The sequence below is a fragment of the Hypanus sabinus genome, chromosome 28, assembly GCF_030144855.1.
Source record: "Hypanus sabinus isolate sHypSab1 chromosome 28, sHypSab1.hap1, whole genome shotgun sequence".
Lineage (NCBI taxonomy): Eukaryota > Metazoa > Chordata > Chondrichthyes > Myliobatiformes > Dasyatidae > Hypanus > Hypanus sabinus.
Window position 1 is genome coordinate 37,487,842 of NC_082733.1, and position 13,580 is coordinate 37,501,421.

General features: G+C 38.6%; 1 protein-coding gene across 1 annotated transcript in view; it reads right to left on the reverse strand.

Moving 5' to 3' along the window:
• LOC132382594 (D-glucuronyl C5-epimerase-like) overlaps positions 1–11,819 on the reverse strand; it is a 69,597-nt gene extending 57,778 nt beyond the window's left edge. Inside the window, 1 exon segment of the mRNA XM_059952961.1 lies at positions 11,562–11,819. Coding sequence (XP_059808944.1) covers positions 11,562–11,563 — 2 coding nt within the window. The 5' untranslated portion in view covers positions 11,564–11,819.
• Between the last annotated feature and the right edge of the window lie 1,761 nt (positions 11,820–13,580).

The window sequence follows — 13,580 nt, forward strand, 5'->3', positions numbered from 1 at the left end:
AATTCACAGCAACATGCTTCAGATGATTTCAAAAAAATAACATTTTGCTAGCAATATACTACTGATTCTAATTAAGGCACCAACAGTATCAGATTTGAATTTGAGCATGTCAACTGCATTGATATTCAGAGAAAATATGGATAGGGAGGTTGGCCCAACAAAACATCTGGCACATTTTCATTTTTCTTACTAGTATAAAAATGCCCATTAAAAGATAATAGAACATTCCTATAAATACGGGTTTAACAGGCTGAAAACTAGCAACCCAACTAACAATCCTCATTTTAACTGAACTCTCAGTTCTGTAATGCTGTTCCAGTAAATATTGGGAAGTTGATCCATTTTTTAAAACAGATTACATTCTCGAACCAGGCTGCTACGCCTTAAATAAATACACCATTTTTCTGACCCTTTTCGCTTCCCTAGCATCTGGCTTGACAAATAACCTTTTCAAACCAAGCAAAAGTAAGCTCACACTTACCTCAGTGTCAAATTAACATAAACCAAGGGGGTCTCTACTTGACCCCTGGAATATGAAGGAATGGCAAAGCATGCCATTTAGTAGTCACTCAGATGACATTCCACCTACCCACTCACTTGGTCTTTGGATAAAGGTAAAGTCTGGGATCAGTCATTGACTTGTGATTGGAACACAATGCACAATGGAACAGTGAATCAAAAATTATAAATACGTATGGAGGACCATATTCAGATAAAGGAGGATGTACAATTTACTCCACAACCTGTGGACTCACTTTCAAGGCTTCAACATTCACATTCTATGCATCTATTTACTTATTTATATGGTTGTCTTCTTTTAAACACTGAACACACAAAGACTGACAAACAACCAAAGCACATTATCAAAGTATACAACTGTCTTCTTGCAGGCAGTGACAAAACAAAGAAACAACAGTACCCATTAAAAACCCACAGAACAAAGACTGTTAAACACCCATTCTACAGAAAAAGCTATTGTAAAAAAGTAAGCAAATAACACACAGAACATAATTGCAGATGAATAAACTTTTCTCTGGCTTTAAGCTGGGTACAGATATCAATAATATCTGACATTTCGATGAAAAACTCTTCCATTGAAATGTCAGCTATAATTGATACTGCACCCAGTTTGAAGACCAAGAAGAATTCATTCTTCATATACACTGGGAAGGCCCTAGATCCTTATTAACTGCAGAGTCCCCAAAAGTGAGTCCACAGCCACAAAGCCAGTTCAGCAATAAGGCGAGTGAAGTCGATCCAGGAGCCTGATGGCTGCAGGCCGTAGCCACAGAGCCAAATCAGTGCTGAGGCAAAAGCCATTGTTTGCATCAACTGTAGAGTAAGCTTTGTGCTGAAGCAAGAAAACTTTGTGGTGTAGCGAGCTGAACTCTGATTCGTCTTTTGCCCTCAGCCTTGATCAAGTTGTGCAAATAGTTTTTTTAAAAAAGTAAACAAGAACACATGGAACATGGAGTGCATTGATTCTATTGTATTTCTTTGTTACTGTGAATGCTTGCAAGAAAATGAATCTCAGGACAATAATTTTACTTTGAACTTTAAGTACTTCTAAAATACTTCTACAAGAAATTATACACATCTATAGATCCAGGCTCTTCAAGGCTTAAATTTTAAACAAATTTTGACAATATTTGGTTCTCCCACAGACTGTAGTAATAGTGCAATAACTAAATATACAATATATCATACTGGAAGATCAATCAAGTCTAAAAGATTTACATTAAATCTAATTTACTTATCAAAAATTTCAGATACATACTGGAAAAACACTTTCACCTGATATTAAATTGAAAATAATGACCATCTTCCAAAAACACTTATCAAAAATTACCATTTTGTCAGCAAGGATATACAATGAGGAACCGAGGAACTTAAGACCCAGTGCTGAAAGTAGTGCTGGTAACTAGTCAATTTAAGTGATGCAGGACTTTCGCAAATCTTACGAAAAGTTTGTTGAACAAGTCAAACTAAAAAATACAACCTCAATGTTAATTATGTTTCAATGTTTAATTGCCTCAATTAATTGATCATTCTGTTCATGGCAGCAAATATTTAAAACTGTTCAAATATTTCATCTAAATGTACAGAAATTACTGACTTCTGTTTATGTACAAAGTGATTGTTTTAAACATACTGACAAGTGCCTGTCCATTAGTTTGAACAATAATTTGTTTCAATAAAAGGTGTTCAGATAAAGCCAGTTTCTGTATTTTAATCTGGAACTTGCATTTAAAATAGCAAGAAAAGGCAAAAATCAGCACCACAACTTATCATTTCAATGGAGTTACATTTCCTCTGGCTAAATTCAAGTTAACAAAGTCCACCTGAGTGAAATCGTTCTCTTAACTCCACAATCTTCTTCCAAGTAACAAGTGCAGTCTCAGAAATCCACGTATGTCCTAGCTGCTCCTGCCTTAACAAAGGTTATATACATTAAATCATCCTTTGTGTCAGTCCATGGAGTTCCCCATCTCAGCTGAACTGGGGCAAGTGTGGACAAAGGAGATATAACCAAATTGAATTGTTTATTTATGAGATCAGGCCCACAATCACAATTAATCATGATTAAGGTGAAATGGGAGGAAGAAGAAATGGATGAAGTCTTCCACTGGGGAGACACAAGAGAATGCAGATGCTGGAATCTGGAGCAACATACAAAATACAGCTGGAACTTGCAAATCAGAAGGCACTACAGATGGAAATTGGCAGTTGATGTTTCAGATTGAGACACCATCTGGAAATTCTTGAGTTGGTAATGACATAGGGAAATGGGGAGGGGGATAGAGAAGATCAATGTACTATTAATAAGTGAAGAATGGGACACATTCAATTAATCCAAATCTATTGGTGTTGGTAGGAGACAAATGTAGTTGGTTCTCTCATGATATTGCAAAATATGCACTGCTTGGAGCATTGCTCAAAAATTCAAGTAACTGGTTGAATTTCTGGAAAGAAACAGATCTACTCAGAATGACTTCTAACTGCTTTCACTGACAAAATAAATGGAAAATGCTGAAAATAAAAGCAACGTTATGCAGCTGAAACTTTCAGCAATAGTTTCCAAATTGCAAATCCCTCAATAGAGAGCAGTTAACCCTAAAATGGCAGGAAAAAAAACACTAGCTAGATAAGACATTGTTCATCACCTTGAAAGCTGCAGCCAACAGAAAAAAAACACTATTGCTCATGCAATCTGACAGACTAAGTTTGAAGATAGCTTGATGATTAAGTAGGTGTGAAATTTAGAGGCGCTCATTTCTCAATTGTAAATACAGTTGATCCCCATGTTGTAGCCATTTGGATAATGGAAAATCAGCATTATAGGGTTCAGAAAAACAACACCAAAAAAGTTGACAGTATAAAATTTGATCTTTGGATCTTTTATGATCATATTTCTTATAGCATGTACAAAACAATTTGACTTTTGTGTTATAGAAAATAACTTACGAGGAAGCAAGCCGTCATTTGGATCTAAGTGACAGATGTAGTTGAAATAATGCTCATAGAACAAATGATGAGCACAACAAAAGCTCTTCTTTCCCTTGTATTAATGAAGGGCCCCATTAAATAAATCAATACCAATGATGGGAGTTCATGCAGCCAGCTAATCCCTGCATTTCCAGAACCTGGTGCAAAAATAAATTAATGAATTTGCTAGAACCAAAGCAGAAAATACCCTTCGCTTCCATCTATCCTTCTGTCATCGTACTTAAGTCTTAACATCAGCTCTTTCCCTCCACACTTCCTATGCTCCTCTGATTAGCAAAGGTCATTTCATTACGCCAATTTTTGCTGATGGTCCTGAATTCCTCTGCTCTTGCAGAGCACAAACTATTGTTATAATAAAGCGCACAGCAGTAGTTTTCAAAAAAGTAGGTACCAGCAAAAAAAAGGAGAAGCTACTGACCTACATTAACAGACTACTGATCACAGACCAGTTGTATATACTCTTTGTAATTCAAGAAGAAACCCATAATCAATCAAGTTGATCTTGGGACAACCTGTCAGGTCTAGTTTATGGGAAATGTGATAAAACCGAATTTTCTTAAATCCCAGAATAAATGTCACTCCGCTTAATACCAGAATGAACCAATCTTTGGTCTAGGTCACAATTTTGCCAGCACCTCCTGATTACTCCATGTAGCCAAAGACTAGTTCCAAATTCTCTACTGATGATATTGTTATTGTAGGTAAAATCTCAGATGGCGACAAGGAGTCATACAGGAGTAACATAGTTTGGCTGATAGAATGGTGACACAACAATAACCCTGCACTTAATGTCACTAACAGCAAGGAATTAACTGTGGACTTCAGTAAGAGGAAACCAGGAGAACACACAAACACACACCAGCCCTCATTGAGGAATCAGCAGTGGAAAGGGTGAGCAGCTTCAAGTTCAACATCTCAGAGGATCTGTTCTGGGCCCCAACACATCCCCGAAGAAGGACGCCAGTGGCTCTACTTGGTTAGGAGTTAGAGATTTGGAATGTCACCAGAAACTCTTGCAAATTTCTATAGATGCAAGGTGGAAGGCATTCTGCGTGGCTGCATCACCGTCTCGTGTGGAGGCTCCAATACACAGGATCACAAGAGATTGCACACTCAGCAAGGTCCATCGTGGGCAAAACCCTCTGCAACAGAGAACATTTTCAAGAGGCACTGCCTCAAAAACACTGTTAAGAACCCACATATCATCCAGAACATGCAGTTTTCATTACCACTAATGGGAAGGAGATAGAGCCCCCCCCCCCCCCCCCACCCCCAAACTCTCCTCCTGCCATCATATTTCTGAACAGTTCAGGAACACTACCTTATTATTCCTTTCTTTGCATTATAGTTACAATTTATTATAATTTTATGACTTGCACTGCACTGCTGGCATCAGATGACAAATTTCACATTATAAGTTGGTGATAATAAACCAGATTCTCATTCTAAAAAACAGTTCCTTGGAAATTCCTCCAATCCTAATGAGCTTACTTCTCATTCTTCTAAAATCTACAACCAGTATTCAGAGTAGAATTCTCATTGCCTCAAGAAAGAATCCTGAACACACCAACTCCTATGCCAGAGCATCTTTCATCAGGCGTAGACAGCACAATTACTCACTATAATTGCCAAATCCCTGCATGATCTCGGCAAGATTTCCTTGTTCCAACACCTCTGCAATAAAACCTTCCCAGTAGCTTGCAGTACCAGCATGTTGGCTTTCCATAACTCCCAAACCAACACATTAAAATCCCTTTGTACAAACATTCTGCCAACTTCTCACCAGTTAATAACAGGATTTATTCTTCCTACCCATAATAATAATTACATTTTCACCACACAATACTCAAGCTACATCGTTGCCATTCACCTAACTTGTCCACATCTATCTGAAGTACATTAGAAGTCAGTTTGTTCTTAAGGTTGTTATAGCTGGGGGAGGTAGCATGGATAAGCTCCACTACCTATTAAATGCTCCTAATGGTGTGCATTTCAAATAGCCTCTGATAACCAAATCAAACTCCTGGCCTTCATGTGTGGCTTAGCTACTAAGCCTGGCAAAACCAGAGAAGGGGGAAAAGGCGGGTTACTGGCACCTTGAAATCAATCACTTTGGGCAGATGGGGCTCATCAGCAGTGGCTGCAACTCACTTAGGAGAAAGAAAACTGATTTTAAACCTCCACTGCCTTGCAGCTATACTCACTCATGTGAAGGCTCCAGAAGCAAACCCCGAGGAAAAATCCAGAGCTAGGGACCCTAAGGCACCCCTACAATTGAGTTCAACACTGACTGGCAACTCCTGTAATGCCACTGGTGCCAAACTGTATCGGTCTCAGCCTTTCCATTGGATTCATCAGCTGCATAAAAGAGGGAGAGTCTGCTACATGGGCAACAGCTTGCTTTCCATATTGTACTGCCCTGGTTTGTGCATATCATGTAGACAGCTGAGACATAGCATCCATGGTTGACCCTGACCAATGGAGGATGTCAGAAGTTATTAATGCAGGTGAGGACACTGTGGTAAACTGTTAAGCTAAAAACAACTTAATACTTCTTTGTTTGGTCCTTCAACAAATCCACCACGCACCCTTATTTTGTGTAACTAAATGTCGATTAAATAAGCCACACATACTGGCTTTTTGTCTATTTACCCAGCAAATTACATTCACAAAGTAAAATCTTGATTTTCCAAACTTATTGAAAAACCATAAACAAAGAAAAATGTCACAATATTGTATCCAGCACATTATAGTAAGTGCTGATTAAGGCTTCATTTATGCAGAACGCCAATATTCAGGCCAGAATGACAGCCTTGATCTTCCACTCTCAGTTTACATCACCAAGTTCACGAACAGTTATTATCCTCAAACCATCAGAATCCTAACCAGCATGGATGATTTTACTCGCCTCCACTCTGAACTGATTCCACAACCTTTCAAGGTCTTTACAACTCGTGCTCATTACTATTTTTTATTTGGACAATTGCCTTCTTTTGCACATTAGTTGTTTGTCAATTTTGTTTATGTATAATTTTTCATAAATTTGATTGCAATTATTTATTTTCCTGTAAATCCCCGCAAGAAAATAAATCTCAAAGTAGTACACAATATGGTAACATGCATGTACTTTGAAAAACAAATTTTACTTTAACTCTGAGTTGCCTAGAACTTTCATCCTCCAAGGTCCATTTTGATCTTGCCTTATTCCACCCACGAAAAATGCAAAATGCAGATTTCAGAAACAATAGCTAACCTTCCCTCTCCTCTGAACTCTACTTACACTACAGCCCAGCCTATTCTGAACTTCAGTCAACCACCCTACTTATTTTCAAAGTCAAAGTAAAAATTATCAGAGTACATACAAGTTACCACATACAACCGAGATTCTTTTTCTGTGGGCATACTTAAATCTATAGAACAGTATCTAAACAGAATCAATGGACAACAAACTGTGCAGATGCAAATACAAGTAAATGACAATAAATAATGAGCACAAAATAACAAGATAAAAGAGTCCTTAAATGAGTGTAGTTAACCCCTTTTGTTCAAGACCCTGATGGTTGAAGGGTAGTAACTGTTCTTGAACCTGGTTGTGAGTCCTGAGATACTTGTACCTTCTACTTGATGGCAGCAATGAGAAGAGAGCATGGTAAGGTTCTTTGATAATGGATGCTGCTTTCCCAAGGTAACATTTCATGTAGCAGTGCTCAATGGTTGAGAGGGTTTTTACCCATGATATACTAGGCTGAATCCACTATCTTTCTTAGGATTTCCAATCAAAGGCATTGGTGTTCCCATACCAGGCTGTTATGCATTCAGTCAACATGCTTTCCATCACAGACTTATAGAAGTTTGCCAAAGTTTTTGATAACATGCCGATTTTGCACTACTTATTTAATATATACACTTACTGCAATTCAGTTTTTCTCTATTATTTTCTATCACATTGTACAGCTGCTGTAAAGTTAACAAATTTATGATGCATGCCAGTGATATTAAACCCGATTCTGATTCCCACCACAGCTCGAACTCCTCTGCACAAACGTGAATGCAGCTTCAAATTGATTCTTTTTGTTATTTTCAATGGCTGGTTTTATTGGTCAACTTTGGTCTGCGCCATATCAGAGGCAACTCTTCTGCTTCTCTCTGCAATTTAAAGCAGGTTAGTTTTCCAACATTTCATAAATGGTCATGTTACAAGTGCTTCCAGCTTTGTGTTTTAGATTTCCAGCAACTGAATTTTTTCCTGCTTCAGCTCCCTATCACGTCTCTCCCTCCTTGCTTATATAGCAGAATTATATTTGCTACATTCCAATCAGCTGGCACTATTCCAGGACCTCAGGAATCTTGGAAGATGATCGCTAATGCATCCACTTATTCTGTAGCCAGCTTTTTCAAAACTATGGGATGCAGGCCATCAGCTCCAGGGCATCTGACAGATTTTAATTCTCTAAATTTATACAATACTTTTATTTGCTATTAATTACCTCAAGTCCCTCATCCTCATTAAACGCCAAATGTCCCTTTATCTCACTAGTTAAAATATCCTCCAGAGCAGAGGCAGATGGAATGCTTAATGTTTGTGCCATTTCTTTACTCTCCCATTGTAACTTCACTCATTCACCTCAAAGAAATTCAGTTATTACTGCTACTTTTAAAAAATATATTTGTGTTTTCTGCTAATGCACTTTGTCAATAGTGTGTGCATGCATGTATATATAAAAACGATGGGTTGTATACTTAGATAATAAATGCACTTTGAATCTTAGAACAGTATAAAACAGTACAGCCCTTTCAGCTTTTTAAACCTACTTTAAGATTATTCTAACCCTTCCCACCCACATAGCCCTCCATTTTTCTATCGAAGAGATTATAGGTTCATAATTTACCTGTTCCTACCTCTACTCTCAGCAGCAACTTCCATGTATGTACCACTCTTAAAAAAAACAACTTACCTCCAATATCTCCCCTATATCTCCACTCACCTTAAAATTAAGCCCCCTCATATTAGCTGTTTCTGCTCAGGGGGAAAATGTCTCTGGCTGTTGTTACTTGTTATCACTATTTTATAACTTTATTAGAGCATTTCAACAGTACCAATAACTCCACGTAATGCAAGAATATACAATAACTGCAAAACCGCTCTTCCTGCTTGAATCTGCTTTCACTATCCCCGCAATAGGAAAAAGATTTTGAAAGCAAAACCACAAATAGTTTAAAAGTAAATATCAAAAGTATACAAAAGAAATGATTAGTGATGAGTTATGATAAACTGCAAATTAATTACACTAAAACATTCACAACCTGACATGAGAATTAAATAATTCATTCCAGAGGCTTACTGAATCTGTTAAAATCTCAAATGCCAACATTTCTATGACAGCAGATGTCTCCAGATGTTAACTATTCTTTTCTCCCACCCGCATACTGCAGTAATTATCACTGATCACCTAACTGAATACACTCAGGCAGTCATCATGTTCATTCCCAACTTCCCTACAGCTGCACTAAAAACTATTCTTTTAATCCTAACAATTTCTCTTTAACAAAAATTCTGCCCTCAACAAGTACTTAAAAGACAATGAATTCAATCTGTTCCTCCCACATTCCCCTTTTTTAAAAAAAAGTATAAACCATTCCACGTTACATTTGGCATGCAAAATATTATTCCTGCTACTGCCTGTAAGGAGTTTGCACAATTTCCCTGTAACCGTGTGGGTTTCCTCTAGGTGTTCCGATTTCCTCCTTGTCTAAAGACGTACCAGTTAGTAGGTTAATTTATCATTGTAAGCTGTCCCGTGATTAGCCTAGGATTAAACAGGGAGATTGCTGAATGGCATGGCTCGAAGGCCCTGAAGTGCCTACTCTATGATGTATCTTAATAAATATATAAATAAAATAACTTGAGTACTTGTATCAACGTGAGACACAAAATATGGGCGACTCTATTAGAACAAAAGGCATTATTCTAGAACTTTAAAGCAGAACACTGAGCATTGAAATCTACCCATGCAAATATAGTCAGATTTGCCACTGTGCATAATTACTTAAAATTCCTGCTCAGCTAATATGTATCATGTCAAATCCTCAATCTAATATCTTCACCCGAATCAAACGCAAACTCAAAATCTGTATTGTAAAGCACATTAACTTCAAACATACATAATTCTGATGAAATTATCCACAATCAGCAATTCTTCAACTAAAAGCAGTTCTTCACAGTTCTTCATTTAAAAGTTATGAAGGATCAGGGGTGCCAAGACTGATGTTTCTAATGGCTAATATATGAAAATCCAAAGTTTAACACTTGACTAAGGGATTACAGTTGAGTTATTAATTAGGAGGAATTATCTGTCACATAGTCCCAAATTTCAAAGCCTGTAGATATGAAACTGTTCAAACTTTATGTGCAAAACAAACTCTCACTGTTCCTTTGAGCAGTATTCCAGATCCTGCGCTCTGCAGAGCATCAGTAGTATTCATATTAAATTAACAACTTCACTGTTGCATGAATAATGTGGTGATCAATTTTACATTAAGACCAGCAATATCCAATTACCCATTTTCCAGCCTAAAGAAAGAAGAATTTCTTCCTTTTGTGCTCAAGCCTCACCAAAGCAAATCAAAACATTTGTTCCATTCGCAGTTCCAAACCCACCATGAAACAATATGCCTTCAAAGTTAATCATTTCTTTCCCAGAAATAAGTTCAAAACACCCACTTTGGTCTAGCTGGGGTCCATGGTATTGTTTAGTGGTACTGGCCCATGGCATACAAAAGGTTGGGAATCCTCTGGTCTAGTCTCTAGTCAGGTAGATGCCAGAAACAGATTTGATATATAAAAAAAATGCTTTAGGAACTTAGCAGGTCAAGCAACATACATACGGAGAGGAATAAACAGTCAATGTTTCAGGAAGGGTTTCTGTTTATTCCTGTCCATAGATGCAGCCTGACCTGCTGAGTTCCTCCAGCATTTTCTATGTGTTGCTCTGGGATCCTAGCATCCGCAGAATCTCTTTGTGTTTTTGATATAAATGAATGACTTCCAATTAGAATGTATTCCAAATACTGCATTACAATTATCCATTATCACTGTGTGAATAATATTTCACAAGACATGAGCAATATACTTTTACAAGTTCTGTATAGAATAAATATCTATATATTTTACCAATAAACATTTTGGCCAACATTCATTTACCTGATATTGCTTAACCGACCAGGAGCTTTCAACTATCACAGACCACTCACCCCACTCGTTAAAATGTTCAAGCACAAAAGATTGAAATAGCAGATTTGTAGGAATAAGTATTCGTCAAAATTAAAATTGTAAAGTAACTAAAAACAGTTAAGCCTTACTGAAGTCCTAAAGACATTATACAGAACTTAATGTCAACAAATGCCACGATTTGCACTAAACTTGGTTTTTATTATAAACTCAAAGCAAAATTCCTCAAGATTTAGAATTCTGGCAGCTGGCGGTTTTATATTCATTTTACGAGAATGGGGGACTTTAACTTAAACTCAAATACAGTTTAAATTAATCCGTGCTTATTATGCATCTCTGAAATGTGTCAGGAAGCCGACATTTCAAGTCATATTTGGTCGCTCATAAGTTATATTTACTACCTATTTAAAACTCACAAATTTCCAAAAGCACGCAATAACCCATCGACCGAGGGGACAAACAGAAGAATTTGAAGTTATTATTTAGCAGGACAATAATGTTTTAGGGGGCTTCTCCACCCCACTCGAAATAAAACAAAAAAAGCTTGCTCTATGCCAAGGCATTGAAGTGCATACCTGTTACTTCCATGCCATCCGACACAATTACGAACTTGGGATTTTGGTATTCAACATACACCATCCTAAAATTAAATTCTATTGCACTAGAACTAGATAAACCAGGCGCAGCAGTTCAAAGCACAGATGCATGCACGCGCGAGAGAGAGAAATTACAAAAAAACATTACAAATGGGCGAATGCTGAATTGCCAATTTTCAGAGAAACTGGTTTTACATATATTTTCAATTTTAAAAAGCAAAACATCTTACATTGCAGTCCCACAGGACGTGTTCGACCATCACAACAGTAGCAATGATTTTTGACACCAAATGGCTTGTTTTACTTCCCGGCACGCAAGTATTTTCTCTATCAAAACGGTAGAATTCGTAGGAGTATGAAAGGAGGTATTTTCACACAAGGAACAGAAGGATACCGAGACAGCGAACTCTCTATGTATTACCGAACCGGGCAAGAGCAAGCTCGCTTGCCAACTGCACCCACAGATAGCCCAGCGGAGACACGGGTAGCACGCATGCGCAATCTCTCCCACCCGGCCAGCAGACTGACATCTGAACCAGCCAATCGGCAGGCAAGGACCCGGCTTGCGCCATGCACAACAGTTGGCCAATGGGGGGCGGCGAAAGAGGCGGGAACGCAGTGAAGCCAACGGTTGCGGCGCGGGGTTCGTAGGGCCGGTCCTGGCACCGATGAACCAAACGAAGAGTAGGTAAGGGTAATAAAAGTCACCGGACTTCGTGCATACCCACCTGGACTGATGGTAATCCGATGGGGGAGTCCTTTATATATATTTCGACGTATTTTAAAAGAAAGATAATTAAAATAAAACAGTCCTGTTTATATAGTAGCAGCTATTCTTGCTCACAGTTTCTAAGGGTGTATATATAAGAGAAGCCGCAACTTAAATCGAGGTGTAGTCATACAACGGCTGGCTTTCTCTTAGTTTTTAATCTACAAGCCGCTATTCAACCTAACTTGACTAACGGCCGACGTCATGCGGCGCAGGTGTGAGTGACAGGAACGGCGGGGAAGTGGGTGGGGCAGAGAGCTGGGAGGCCAGCCAATCAAGCGCGCTGGATTTCCTGAGGTGGGCGGTGCTAGTCATCAAAGGAGGTGGAGCTGAAGCGGAGCCTGTCAATCAGCGCGGCTGAGGGCCGGGAATTGGGTGAGGACGGGCGTCGCTGAGTGGGTAACCGGGTTGGCCAATGGGAAGCTGCACCGTATCTTGGCACAGCGGCATCTGGTAACAGCACGGAGCACCAGAAGACAGGCAGGTGGCGTTTTCACGTTGCCCATTGCAGTATGTGCAGAAGATGCCAGCAGTTAGAAAGGGAAATAATGATTGCTGGATGTCAAAATGGAAAAAAAACATTGCATTCCTTCGAAATTTGAAGTATAGAAAACATTTCACAATCGTAGGTCCAAGCATGGCTGGGTTCAGTTCCAAATAAGAGGTAGTAAAACTATAAACCCTGCTTTGGCACATGTGAAACATTCTGTTTTCGTCTCACTTTGTTCCCCTATCTCCTGTACATACAGCTTCTTGCTTTCACATTGTCTTTGCTGCCAGTTTCCACCCTGTTGTTTGTTTCATGTGCTCCATCTTCCAACTACCTATCTACATTTCAAGATCTAGCCTGGCGGACAATATCTACAATGAGTCTACTGACACCCACGACTAGTGTAACCATACCTCCCTTCATTATGTTTCCAAGCTAGAAGATTGTAGAAGTGATATTTAATGCTTAATAATAAGGTGCCAAGATGAGGCCACCCTCAGGGTGGAGGAGCAACATCCTGTATTCGATCTGGGTACCCTCCAACCTACTGGCATGAATATCAATTTCTCTTTCTGGTAAATGGCCATTTACCATCATGGACTTTAACAATGAAACAGTTAGATCTGGATCTTTTACACTTGTACAGGAAATGACAATAGGCAATCTTGAACAGCAGTGTATTAACTAGGTTATAATAATAGATAATTAAGAAATGAAATTCTTTTGTGTCAAAATTAACTCAATTACTTTATCCACATATACCATAAGACAAAAGGAGGAGAATTAGGCCATTCAATCCATCGAGCCTTCTCTGCCATTCTGTCACAACCGAATTATTTTTCTTCTCACTTTCTTTACCTTGCCTTCTCCCTTACTAATCAAGAATCCTTTCTGACTAATAGACCCCAATCTGTTAAGTTAGACAACCTCTCTTCCTCCACTCTCACCCTGAATACCGGCGTGCCTGAAGGCTGTGTGCTGAGCCCTCTT